The 13,712-nt window shown below is 46.7% G+C and overlaps 1 protein-coding gene across 3 annotated transcripts in view; it reads right to left on the minus strand.

The window, feature by feature from the left end:
- Positions 1 to 8,888: 8,888 nt before the first annotated feature.
- The window catches only part of trmt44 (tRNA methyltransferase 44 homolog), a 58,595-nt gene continuing 53,771 nt past the window's right edge, over positions 8,889 to 13,712 (minus strand). The window contains exons 10-11 of one of the 3 annotated variants that reach the window (XM_085962205.1): positions 13,030 to 13,136; positions 8,889 to 10,475 (exon numbers count right to left, since the gene is read on the minus strand). In XM_085962205.1, the coding sequence (XP_085818331.1) occupies positions 10,350 to 10,475; positions 13,030 to 13,136 (233 nt within the window). In that variant the 3' untranslated portion in view covers positions 8,889 to 10,349. Of the gene's footprint in view, positions 10,476 to 13,019; positions 13,137 to 13,712 lie in introns of all 3 variants that reach the window. The other 2 variants (XM_085962204.1, XM_085962206.1) reach the window with 2 other exon arrangements.

Below are 13,712 nucleotides of genomic sequence, written 5' to 3' on the forward strand. Positions count from 1 at the left end.
GAGCACAGACCATGGCCCCTGCCAAAAGACCAGAGGACCTGAGAACGGCCCTGGTTAAGGCAAGAGGCATGGTGTGTCTCGTCAGCCCAAAAGCCAGTCACATAGACTTTTTAAAGAAATCGAAACAGCCGATTCCAGCCAAAGTAGTTGTGGCACCAGCCACCGAGCCCTCAGCACCGCCGAGCTACAGTGAGGCTTGGCCGGAAAAACAGGGGGTGGTAAAAGAGGAAGTAGCCAAGGTGGAATGTGAGGAAGAACAGCCACTGGTAGCAAAGCCGGGACCGGCACCGATGTGTCCTGCTCGGCACCAGAGGTTCGGTCCCAACGCCGCAAATGGCGATGCCGGACCCCACCAGAACCAGCTTGTGGTGCCCTACGCTGCCCAACAAATAAGATCCATGGTGACCCACCTCCCAAGGCTCACAGTAAAGGGAGATCCCTCAGTTCATTTCAGGGAGATAGAGGAGACAGCCGCCATTAATGATTGTGATGATCAGGAACAGGCGAAAATGTTGCTCTTCTCCCTGGATTGCACAATCCTTCAGTGCCTCTCGGATGAGAGCAAGAGGGGACGGAAAGGGTATGAGGATCTCAGGGAGGAAGTTTTAGAAGTAATGGGAGTGGACGACGGCAGTCCGTTCGACCGTATGGAAGGGACCGTGCAGCTATCTGGAGAACCCCCACGGGTTTTCGCAGAAAGGCTGTGGCCAGTGTATCGACGCAGTTGTCCGGGTGTGCCTGAAGGGGTCGCAATGAGCACCGAACAGCAGGTTCATTGGCTCCGTTGCTTGGTTACCAACAGCTTGCCATAGATACGGGCACTAGCCAGATCTTGGTTTGATCCCCATGGTCCCGGTGTCACAGAGGAGATGGTGCTCCGCCAGCTCAACGTTGCATATAAGAATTGTAGAGGTCAGGAAACACCTCCCCAGAAGGGAAAGGTGCATGAGGCAAAACCCGCAGCCCCAAGCAAGAAGGAGTGGTGTCAGGAGGGGAATCGCCCTGCCCAAGCCAAGCTCAATTGCTACGGGTGTGGGAAGGATGGACATTGGCGCAAGGACTGTAGAAATCCGTGGAAAGATAATAAGGGAAAATTTCCCGCAGCCCAAGCCGCCGCCCCAGCACCAGCCCAAACCGTAGCTTCTGCCCCAGCACAAGGAGTTGGTGCAGCTATGAACCCCGCTGCGATTGAATCAATTTTAGAGACAATGCGGTCTCTTATGATTTCGCAGGGGAAGATAGCTGTCACCACTGGTCTTGTCGTTCCTGAAACCCCGACTCCTGTGCCCAAATGACGAGAGCCAGCGCAGCCTGTCAACCTGTGACCTCTAGAAAGACATGCACAGGAAGAGACCTCCTGTAAAATGGAGGAATACCTGCGGTGCCAGGTTGCGGAAGCTAAGTTAGTTGAGCAGGCTTTAAGGGAGGAGAACGCTAGGTTAACAGCGAGGGCTGGCAGTTTAGAGGGTCAGCTAAGGGCTTGTAAATGGTTTCGCATCAATCAGTGCAAACTGTTTAAGCCGGGTGCAAAAGAGCCAGCAACTGAAGCAAGGTCTGAGGGTGAAAATCTTCAGCCTGAGGCGTGCAAAAAGTCACAGACCCCACAGGCTGGAACTGTAGCCTGCTTGGAGGGAGAAACTGTCCCGCCCACCTGGGAGGTTTCCCCAATGGCCTGGGACTCGGAGGAGCCCGAACATCAAGGCCCTCCCCCTGATCCGAACGCTATCGGAGCCGAGGAGCCCGAACAGCTGGGCCACACCCCTGATACAATTCTGGAGGAGGTGGAGTCGGAGGACAGAGATCCCGCCCTCGACTCAAGTTTGGGGGAGGTAGAAATTGGGGGCGGAGATCCTCCACCTGTAGGGACAGGTGAGGAGGAGTTGTCTGCCACAGGCCCAAATCCCAAAGGGGCGGAGCTTGAGGGAAGTGAGCCAAAGCCGGCAGTCGTGGAGGAGCCACGGGCTGTGAGAGCCAAGGTTCCACCCAAAGGTCCAGTCGCTATGGGAGCCTCACCAAAGGCACCCCCTCGCAGGTCGCCTCGGGCGCCCCAGCCAAGGAAGCCCTGGCCCGATTCCCCCACCTTCAGTAAACGCAGACTTGGGAAACCCCTGGCAGAACGCAGTCCCCAGTTGACAGCAAAAGGCTGCGAGGAACCCAAGCCACAGGTCACTGCAGCCCCACCACAGGGAGCGGCAAGCTGCGGCCCAAATAGGGATTAGGCAAGCCGCCCGGGGACGGGCGGCGCTGTACATAAGTTTAAGTTGTGTAATATTAAAGTGAGTAGTGTTAAGTAGTTTTAAAATCTGCCCAGTATGTGTGTTGTTTTGGATCGAGGTCGAAAGACCCAATCATGCCTTCACCTAAGCCAGAATCTCTCGGGAGCCTGGCTATATCGTTTAATTTTGTTACAGGAACCAAAAAGATGACGAGAGGAATTCTCGTCGCGGTCGTGGTAATCGGGTGGAGCTGGGCCTATCGGGGCTGCACCAAGGACTCCACGATCTATGGGTGCTCTGGCAACAGAGGCCCCATTGCGATCGACGGAACCGGCCCGCGGGACGCTGAAGAGACTGCTGCCTACTTCCGTGAAGGAAGATGGCCAGGCTGGCTGGGGTCGAACTCTACTGAATACTCCAGCCAGACGGGGTTTGCATACAGAGACACATCTCTGATGTGCCCCAGGGTGCGGATCATTTCACCCAGAATAAGCGTCACCGTCGGGAAGATTTGCCTGGTTTGCAATGGACATGTACCTTTGAATCGCTGGTGGTGGCTGCGCAAGTTGAGCAGCACCATGAAGAACTCCACGGTCGAGTGGGAGAGATTGGGTAACAACACCCATCGGACTATTACGGGGACTCATGGGGGGTTGAGTGTCTGCTGGGACAAATGGTGGGAACCAGATGAGGGGATCTACATCTGTATGTGGGGTTCAGAACGCACTTGCTCCACAGGCGTCTCCATCTTTTTCCAAAGGCAGTGGCAAGATGCTGGGAGAGGAATGAGGTGGGGCGTCAGCACACAGGCGTGCGGAGTCCCATACTCTCAGATCCCAGTAAACGCCACTGAGCTCATCACTCGCCCCCGCAGACCCCTGCCCACGATTCCGGTAGCCAAAGCCTGCAAGGAAGGGTGCCCCACCACTACCAAGGGACCCGGGAACGGATTGGTATTAGTACCCACAAGTCAGGTGCTGTACCAAGGGGTACACTACGTGGTGGCTTCGGTGATTTTAAACCTCACCGAGGTGCGCTTGCCCGAGTGGTGCCCCAAGGAAACGGAACAATTGTACCAGGTCCTGTTAACAAACATGTTCAGTTTTATGAATTCGACTTTGCCGATGTCGACAGAGCCGAATTGTACACACCACGAGGTCTTGGACAGGATAGGGAAGCAAAGAAGGGGTGCAGTAAATGATATTTTCACAGCTTTTAATACAGGAACTTCCGTCATCAACACACTGGATGATGTGGAGCTGCAAACCCAAATCAATGGTTTGAAAACACAGTTAAGAAAGATACTGACTGACGAGAACAAGGTAGTGGGTTCTGAGTTACATGAGGACCAGGCCATGACACCACACTTAAAAGAGATAATAGCTGAGCTGGAGAAACACACCAAAACGGTAAATGCTCTCATCAGAGAGGATCAGAATGCGTCCGATCAGGCTGCGCAGAACGAAGCTTGTGTGTTATATGGGGCGTGGTTACTGGGCGAGGGCCGCAGTAACCTGGAGGATTTGAAACAAGGTTTAGTCCCCTCCTGGATCAGCAGCAAACACCTCGAAGCCCTCCACCCTTTTGAGAATGCATGGAGTCCGTGCCAGCTCAGACTAGCTTCAGAAGCCTACCCAGTCCCAGTGGACAGTCTAACTACACCATTATGGGTATAGTGATAAGAATGCCGGTGATGGGAAAGACAGCTAAACCCGCCCCGGTATACAGGGTGGAGAACATTGGAGTCATTCAGGGGGGTGCACACATTCGCTACACAGGGGTCCCACCTTACGTCATTCGATGGGAGCATGCAATGACGGGTACTGACCTCTCGGGGTGCCGGAGCCGGGGAGCACACATCATCCTGTGTCCCCAGCACTTGAATGCCCATTCAAAACCACAGTGCGGGTTCAGAACTGCTGGCGCGGAGCCTATAAATTGCACCATGGAGGCAATGGCACAAGGTCATGTGCCCCCGCAGGTGGCATATATGGGAGGTGGGACATACTGTGTCACGACTGCAGCGCCCCACTACCAACATGGACAGCACGGTTGGTGTCCGGTTAGTGACAGCAGCTTCTGTTTCAAGCCCAGGGCAGAAGTTCAAGTGGCCCAAGAGCGAATTGTCCCCATTCCTGAACATTCCACTGTTCACATCACTGTTAGAGAATTTCACCGATCTGCAGCGATTCGTTGCACATTTTGGATATATCATTCCCCCTCTCCCTGAACACCTCACCAAGATATTAAAAGCCATTGTTGTTTCACAGAAACATTTCTATACACTGGAGCAGAAGACTTTAGAGATGGGGCAGACATTTTGGATATAGTGACCCCACCGTGGTGGGACCTGTTCACTAATATAGAAGTCCCTTCTTGGATTAGGATAGCCTCCCACATTCTTGTAGTGTACCAGGTTATCATTGTAGTTTATTGACTGTTTGTACACTGTAAAAAGGTCAAACATTCGCAAAAGTATGAGAACAGAGGGGAATGGAGGGAGCATTATGTGCGGGTAGAAGAGACACCCATTTAGATTTTGGCTGCTCTGTATAAAGTTAAAGTTTTCCCTCCCTCCTCTATTATTTTGATATGTATTCATGTGCATTTGATTTTTTGTGCGTGTACTTCATTTTTATTCTTGAAGTTTATTAGATGTGTTGTTATTATTAAAAGATAATGGGCTTGATGCGCTATCAATTACTCATAAAAGACTGAAAGTTAAGAGAGTAACTAAAGGCTTTTATTAACAAAAGAATGAAGGTCTGCCTCGAGTGGTCGACCGGTCCAGAAATACAAAGGGCTGGGGAGCAGTCACCTTTACACTAGGACTTGTGGGCAGAGTCAGCCGAGGCATGTCCAGGCATGTACACAGTGGAATACAAACAGTGGTTTACCACAGGGCTAAAAATTCAGTTTGGGGCGCCAAGCTCGCCTGGGCACCGGAATTACCGCTGCGTGCGGAGCCACTTGCGCCATCCGGATATTCAGTTTCTGCGCCCCAAATGGAAGCGGGCCGCTAAACGAGGCTTCCCGCGCCCCGCTTGGGGCGCTGAAACTGACTATCGGCACGCTAAGGGCCGCAGCACGGCACGCTGCGGTACTGCAGGCCTTCCTCCCACTGTTAAGGGGGAGGTGCCTGCAACAGCGCGAGCCCCGCTCGCGAGTGCCGGCAAATGAGCCCGGCACCAAGGAGAAGTGCCGGGCTCTCGGGAAACAGCCGACAATGCCGCGGGGGGGGGGGGGGGTGTAGGATGCCGGGGACGGAGGTGCGGGCAGGCGGGCGCCGAAAAAGCGGCCGGCCGCACCTCCACCTTAACTAGCGCCACTACCGTCACAGGTAGGCCCCTGTGTACCGGTCGCTATTTGCGGCCGGCGCTGAGGAGGCGGGCGCGACCAAATATGGCCATCGGGGCGATAGCGGGGCGCTGCGCACACCGATGACATCATCGGTGGCGGCGCAGCGCTACAGGCTAACGCCTCCATTAGTGCCCCGCTAAATATCGCGGTAGGTGTGGCCAGTGGCGCAAAAGCCTCTGAGTGCCTTCTTTGGGCGCAAACTGGTGGCGCAGGCCACTGAATTTCTAGGCCAATGTGTATGCACCAGGTGATGTAAGGGTATTAGGCCCCCCTCCACGCCTGGAAGTGAGTATGTTAAATTGCACATCTGAAGTATTGCCATCTATAGATGCTTAATGTACACTAGGTTTTTCTGAAATGGGAAATGCATGTGTCGTGGGGTCATAGATAGGTAAATACTGGGGATGGTTTGATTATGGAAAGTCAGAAAATTTTGCTCACCCAGAATTATGATACTTCAAGCAAGTTACACTATCAGGGGGGAGTGTAGGATTCGCAAAATTGAACTTTATATTATAAAGGGTCGAATGGCAGAAGAGGCCATGATTTTAAAGACTGTTTTAAAAGAAGCCTAGGAAAAAGGGGCATTCAAAATGGCTGCCAGACACCGTGACTAACTTATTGGGACACTTTAAAATGGTTCCTGCAGTCCTCAGACAGCTTTGTGGATTCAGCCCACAGTAAGTTCTGGAAGCCGTTTCTGAGAGAACGAAACCAGACACCCACATATACATATAGATTGGATGCAGATCCAGTCAAGATCGGCCTGTAGATAAAGGCCATCTAAATGTTTACCCAGACAAAAGGGAACAGTTTCATATTCATAAGAGCATCAAGGACCCGTTAAGGACATCGCCAGAACATCAAAAACAATGAAGGTCATTCCAGACCAGAGATGGCCCGTTACCGGCCATCCAAGAACAGTTTAAAATATAACTACCCCGTTGTGCTCCCAGCCCGCCAAAATTAAAACAAAAGATTAACCTGATTTTGGCGCGAGATAAGGGCTTCTGATGAGAAGTATATCTGGGAACCCAGGGGTAGAAAGAAAAGCAGTCATCGTGGTGCTACCATCGTATCGGTGACGTCATCGCTAGAAGAAGGAGAAGACGACGGTTCGAGCCGGCGTCCCACCCCGGGGTAAAACATCGGGAGATCATCGACCAACCCCGGGCCATTGACGAAACGGGAGGCCATCGACCCACTCCGGCTTGGGAGAAGAGACAATAAAAAAACTACAGAAGAAACTATGGGGGCCAGCCCGAGGCTCCTCTGGCCGGGATCGAGCAGACGATCCCCGACCCCACCGACATCCAGACCAGCCGGTGTCCAGCCGTCCCCGACCCCCACCTCAGGAGAGAGGTGTGGCACAGCTCACTGGGGCTCCACTAACCACGTGGAGACAGGACGCCTGAAAGGATCAAACGCAGACCTGTTTCAAAACCTTACACTTCCTAGTTGGATTGGTGAGCATGTTTCTGGCCCTTCATAATCAGATCTAGATAGGTTTAAGGGGGTGGACATTTAAGGGTATAATTAACATGAGTTGTTGTCCCTCGATGTTCCGTGTGTTTCCCCGTTTCATGATGATCTTTGTGGAGTATAATATGCCTGTATTTGCCTTAGTTAGTATTGTGTCGTTATGATTTGTTTGTGTTTTTCCTTCCCATGTACCCTCTTATTTGCTTGCATTTGATTTGTTTTACATTATGCAATAAAATTCCATTTCGTTTCATCAAACTTGGTCTATAAGAGTTTTCTCTACATTGTAGTTCCTGCCCCAAAGTCCAGAATCTAAGGGGCGAGTTGGTCGAACCACTCACAGTTTTACTGTGCAAGAGAGAGAGGCCTCTAGGGAGAGAAAGCTCTGCTATCTAAAACCCCTTACAGCCTAATCCCTATTTTTATTCCTGAAGTTTGGGATTCCCAACGGCTCCAAACCACGGCAAGTTAGCGAGGCGGACCGTCGGGCTGAAGGGTTCGAGATGTCCATATTCAGGTGAGTGATGGGTGCATGAGTGCAGAGGTAAGTGTGTTTGGTGTGTGTCAAGTGTTTAAAGAAGTTTTACTTACCTTTTCTTACCTTAACATTATTCTTTCCTTCAGGTCTCGGGAGTCCCTCATCTCACCGGCACAGAAAGCAGAATGGCCGCGAGCTGTCAAAAGTTGCAGCATTCAGCTTTCTGTTCTGGAGAGGTCTCTAAATCAGCCTGAGAGGAAGGAATTATCTTGGAGTAGAGTGTCAGTGTTTGACTGCTTCAAAGAGCTGTCAAACACTGATTTCATCTGTCAAAAGCTCTTGACAGATGAATTATCAATCTGTTGCCGGGTGGCCCTTAATTGGCCTGCTGAGACCGCTGGGCGGGCTCAACAAGGTCAATCAAGTGAAAATCGCATGGGTTGGCCACAACTTGTTGGAGGCGGGACTACAACCCTGAAAGTTGTAGTTTCGCCTGCTACACGCCTTCAGTATCAAAATCTAGCCCAATGTATCCCAAAACATTATTTTCTGAAAGAAATCTATCTAATTTGCATTTTCATGAATCAACACTTCTTGCTTCCACCATCTCCCTAAGCAATCTGATCTATAGAGTTACCACTCGCTCACGTCCAGCATTTTCTGTTTTTACTTCAGATGTCCAACATCTACAATATTTTATTTTTGTTTTAGAATGCTGAACAATATAGCCAAATCAGTGGGCTATAAGTTGGAAGCTGTCATGCTCAAACTTTACAATGCTCTAGATAGACAGCACCTTTATGTACCAGGCCTAGTTTTGGTCACAGGGACACAAAGGAGAGATTCAAGCCCTGGAAACAGTGTAGAGAAGAGCCACAAGACTGATGTCCAGCATCAAGTATTGAGTTACAAGCATGGAGAAATGGAGCCCTCTAACCTTGAAAGGAAACAACTAAAAGAGACCTCAAAGGTAGTAACTGATATAGAACAGGTAAATCTGGGACACTGGTTCAAGTTATACCATCACAGTAGGGCAAGGAGGCGTAGGTTCAAATTGGCAAAGGGCAAATATCAAGGGCTGATGTCAGGAAGTTCTTTGCAGGCAGAATGAATTTCTTGGTAGAGTAGTGGAGACAAAATAACTTGGAATAGTTTAACAGCTAGGTGCTGTGATGGGGGAGCAGAGGAATTTTTCTGGATATATGAGCTATGATTTCTGCACCATTACTGGCTCAAACCTGTGCACAAACATGGAGGATGATGATTTTGCACCCCAAAATGCAGCATTATCCACAAGTTAAGCTTATTTTATGTAAATATGGTGCAACAAATCCAAGACCGTACATTGCCAACTTGGTACATAATATTTATTTTTTCCGTAATACCATTTTTGCAGCAAGTATACACCTATTATAACTGCCAAATAGTATTTAAATATGGAGATTAGTACTTACAAACTGAGGATATATTTGTTTTTCTGAACAGCAAGTAATATTCTTTCACAAGAACTCCAGGATGGTTCAGTGGATAGATTTTAATTGTTTTTCATGTTTGGAATATCCACTGTCAATTAATACAGCCAATTCCAGTTCAGCCAATAAGCTGTTTGCCACAAAGCTGCATTTGCTGATTATTGGTAAAATTGTAGCAAAAAGCTTCCTATGTAGCGGAATATTTTTAAAAATTGAAACTTTTTACATGGTTATTAATTTACTGTGTATTAGATGACTGTGTATATAAAGTGCCTAATTATAAACAAATACAGCAATGAACAAGGAAAACATTCATTTGACAGAAATTTTCAACTTAAGTTGCTCTATTAACAGGATCAAATGTATTAGATGTGGAAAGAAAATGGTTTTGATTTTCAATTTCTATTTACTTCAACGGTGAGGCAATGGCGCTCCCCGTTATTTATGCGCAAATGGTACAGCAACTTCAGGAGGGGCAGATGTGCGGTTAAACAGGGATATCCAAAAGCTTTTGTCACTGCTCCACTGTTAGCTTCGCAAAAACGGCAACTCGCTGTCTGCCTCACCATTGAATTATGTTGAATGTTGTGAAGTTACTGTATTCGCACGATAGATACGAACTAAACTCGCCACAGAAAGTTAAGTCTTGTCGCTTCAAGGTTAATATCCTTATAAGGACATGATAAACATTAGTCACTGCCAATCAACCTCACTGGCACTGAAAACTATTACAAGTATGGAGTCTCATTCCTTCAGGTATTAATTGTTGGAGATTATAAAAAATGTAAAATTTTAATTTTTTTCAACTTTTCCTTTGTGTCTCTTTTCTCTCTCTCAATCCAATCTCTTTTTCTCTTCTTGTACCTGATTTGACATTGAACTCACCCACTCTAATTTACACTTTCATTTTACTCCTTGCACTGTTTATTTCACAATCCTTCAATCTGATTGGTTAAGGAGTTACACAGTTGCTTGCCCTGTCCACTCAGGTCCCAGATGTCCAGTTTCTCACTGCGCCGTTATCAGCTCACACTTTCAGCAACATACCACACAAAAAAATTAAAAACCTAAACGTGCAAGGGCAAGTCTAACTAACGGCAGACACCATTAGATGCCCTGCTACAGCAAAATTTGGTCCATTAGTTATGAGGAATGAATAGGAAGCATTTTATATAAAAATGCCATATTTTATTCTTGAACACTGCATTTCATTCTAAATGTCCAGGAACACAACTCACAGATACTAGTCTATTTTTCTGATGTTTGTACGAGGTCGCAGCTCCTCTATTCCATGTGCAAATGGGCACATTTCTGCAGTTCGAGGACAGCCATTAGGATGATTTACAAAGAACCAGCAGAGACGTGTCTTACATGCTTCAGAAGGTAATTTTCTTTTTGCATCTGACGACGGTTTTCTTCTTTGCTTCTCTTTTGTCCAGTCGCGGATCTGAACATTGCCATGGACAACTACATGTTGAAGAAAGATAGAAAAAATGTAATTACATTTTTAAAATAACATTTTCAAGTGTTTACTTATATATTTTGTGACCCAATTGTACATGTTGATTACATGGTGCTTACACAAGGAGTACACTGGTACATTAAAGTTTCTTCACATAGGTGTTCTTGCACCAGAAACAATATACATTTAAGGAATGAAGCAATTGAGGTTTAAAGAATTTGCTCATTCTTAGTCTCTGGAGTTCAGCTGCATTGGGAAACAGAGGTCCTGTCCACCAGTGGTATTTTTACCAACTAGATCTAGATATCAAACATCTTATATTAAAATAAATACAACAATGAGAAGAGCTGACGTCTTAAAATCTACATCTTTAATTTTATCTGGATTTGTATTTCTCAATATATCTGCAAGAGGAAAATAAGCTGATCTATTAAGCAAAATGTTTTATTTAGTGATGAAGATATTTAAGTAGCTGCAGTAGAGGTTAATTTCAGAAAGGAATCAAAAGATAGATTCATATGGAGAAAGAAGTCCCTCGTGATAATTTATTAAAGGCCTTTTGGAACTCTTAAGTATGCTACCCCTTATGGTTTCCCTCCTCCCCATCAATTTGGGTTGTCAACACTTCCAAATGTTTGAGGTTGGTCAAGCAAGATTAGCCCCTTAAACAAAAGCAAAGTACTGCGGATGCTGGAAATCTGAAATAAAAACAGAAAATGCTGGAAATATTCAGCAGGCTAGAGAGCATCTATGGATAGAGAAACAGAGTTAACGTTCCAGGTCGATGACCTTTCATCAGAACTGGAAAAAGTAACAGGTTTTAAGCAAGTACAGAGGCAGGGAAAGGGGGAAGAGGAGGAAAGAACAAAAGGGAAAGTCTGTAATAGGGTGGAAGGCAAAAGAGGATGGTAATGGGGCAATTAAAGAAACAAAAGATGGGTCTAGAGAACGTGTAAATGGGAATAGCAGAATCATCACCAACAACTACTGTCCGAAAAAAATGGGAGCAGTGATTATGATCTGAAATTGCTGAACTGAACCTGGAGTCCGGAAGGCTGTAACGTGCCTAATCTAAAGATAAAATGCAGTGAATGGTGAGACATAGCGGTACCACCCCCGCAATGGCGATGAGTGTGAAAGGAATGGTTTGGGCATTATAGGGATGCTTTATGGTGTTGATGTGGGGTGGTGCCAACCTGGCGCATCATGTGGCAGCCAGGGTGTACAGCGTCAAGTGAAGTAAATCTGGCTATGGTGAGGCCATACCTGGCCTCCCGGCCTAAATGTGGTCGGGTGTTGATGCCGTGTCCTGTGCAGCATCAGTTGATTGCAGAGAAGGCTGGTGTTGTTGTTGGTGCTGATCATGGTGGGATTCTGAGGACCAAGGTGAGATAGTTTCAAGGGCACCGATGCTGATGGACTAGACGGCAGGTGAAGTTGAGATGACAGAAGCGATCGGTCAATGGTGAGAGAGGTTGTTCCAATGAGGTGTCACTGGATACAGAGTTTGCTCCAAACACTTGCAAGCTGCATAAAGCTCAATCGGTCTTCCAAATGCAGTAAGCAACAGCTTCTGACCTTGGAAAGTGAACAGCTATGAAATGGGAGCTTTTATAGCACATATGCAGCTGTCAAGTTAAGAAATGATCCCATGGGGACACAACACCCGACCTGCTTACCTGACGTGATCCACGAGCAGTGTGGAACCCATGGGCGAACTCTTCAAATTTAAAGATGAGCTTAAAATAGTTTTTAAATGCCTGTTAACAAGCTCTTAATCATCTAAATTGCCTCCCCCCAGTTGTTTGGTGTTGGGTCTGTTCAGTGGCGACAGGCCCGGCATCTGAGAAACTAGTATGGCGGCGGGTTGACAGCAGGTTCCGTACCTGCAATCAAAACAATTTTTCCCAACCAACCCGCCACCAAGCGCGCCCGCTGACACCCCGAAAAATTCCCTTCATAGAGACAGAGCGAAAGATAGAAATATCTATAGATTTTCATTAAATCTCAAAAGTTCATGTTGCTTCAAAAAGAAGCATTAACTTATAGCCTGAATTTCTACTGTGTACCTTATTGGATTTTCTGGTAAACTATGTTAAATGGGAATAAAATAGCTTTTAGGTAGAAATGATCAAAATGTTGGAATTATTCATTCTAGGTAGGAACAATTAGCACAACTAATTAGATCAACATATGCAGAAATTGGTGTAGGTTTTAAAAGAACTCCAATCTCAAGTGTATATATATTTGATGAATAGTAAATAGCAAAAAAAGGACAATTATAACACATTTACTTATTTTTATAATATAAACCCCTAGGAGAATTGTTATTAACAGAAAAGTAAAATTCTAGTCCACAGATAGAAAATAAATTACTGCTGAGCTTGGTCACTAAATGCTTTTGTCTGATTACATTCATAAAGGAGTGTGTGCGTGCACTAAACACAAACATAGAATCAACAAATACAAAGCTGCTGTGAGTGCATGTAAACCCTAGGGAAAAATGAGGTGGAGGGGGGTGTGTGATTAAAAAAAGCTGCAAACCATACCTTCAAATACCTGATAACTGTTTCTTAAGAGTGTCTGCAAACCACCACATTCTTTTTTTAATTTCTGTAATGCATCGCTGTCCAGAAGATCTGCCACATTCTTCAGAGGCAGGCTTCCTGAGGTAAAAGAAAATATTGGGGGTGGAGATTGAGAGTAAGGCAAGAAAGACTTGCATCTATATAGTGCCTGTCATGACCTTGGGATGTCCCAAAGTGCTTTACAGCAAATGAAGAGCTTTTGAAGTGTAGTCACTGTTGTAATGTAGGAAACGTGGCAGCCAATTTGTGCACAGCAAGCTCCCACAAACAGCAACAAAATAAATGATCAGGTTAGCTATTTTTAGGTGTTGGTTGAGAAATGAATATTGGCAATAGTCCCAGCTCTCCCCAGCTTTTTTTCGAATAGGGTCATGGGATCTTTTACGTCTAGCTGATGAGGCAGATGAGGCCTCTGTTTAACTTCTCATCCGAAAGATGGTGCCTCTGACTATGCAGCACCTCCTCAGTACTGTACAGAAGTGCCAGCCTAGATTATGTGCTCAAGTCTCAAGAGTGGGGCCTGAAAACACAAAGGTGACCGGTAAGCCAGATAGCTGTAGTGGGGAAAATGCTAGAGTCCATTATAAAAGATGTAATAGCAGGGCACTTGGAAAACAGTGACAGGATCGGACAAAGTCGACATGGATTTACAAA

Source organism: Somniosus microcephalus, chromosome 2 (assembly GCF_052327205.1).
Source record: "Somniosus microcephalus isolate GS21.2 chromosome 2, FLI_Smic_1.0, whole genome shotgun sequence".
NCBI classification, from domain to species: domain Eukaryota; kingdom Metazoa; phylum Chordata; class Chondrichthyes; order Squaliformes; family Somniosidae; genus Somniosus; species Somniosus microcephalus.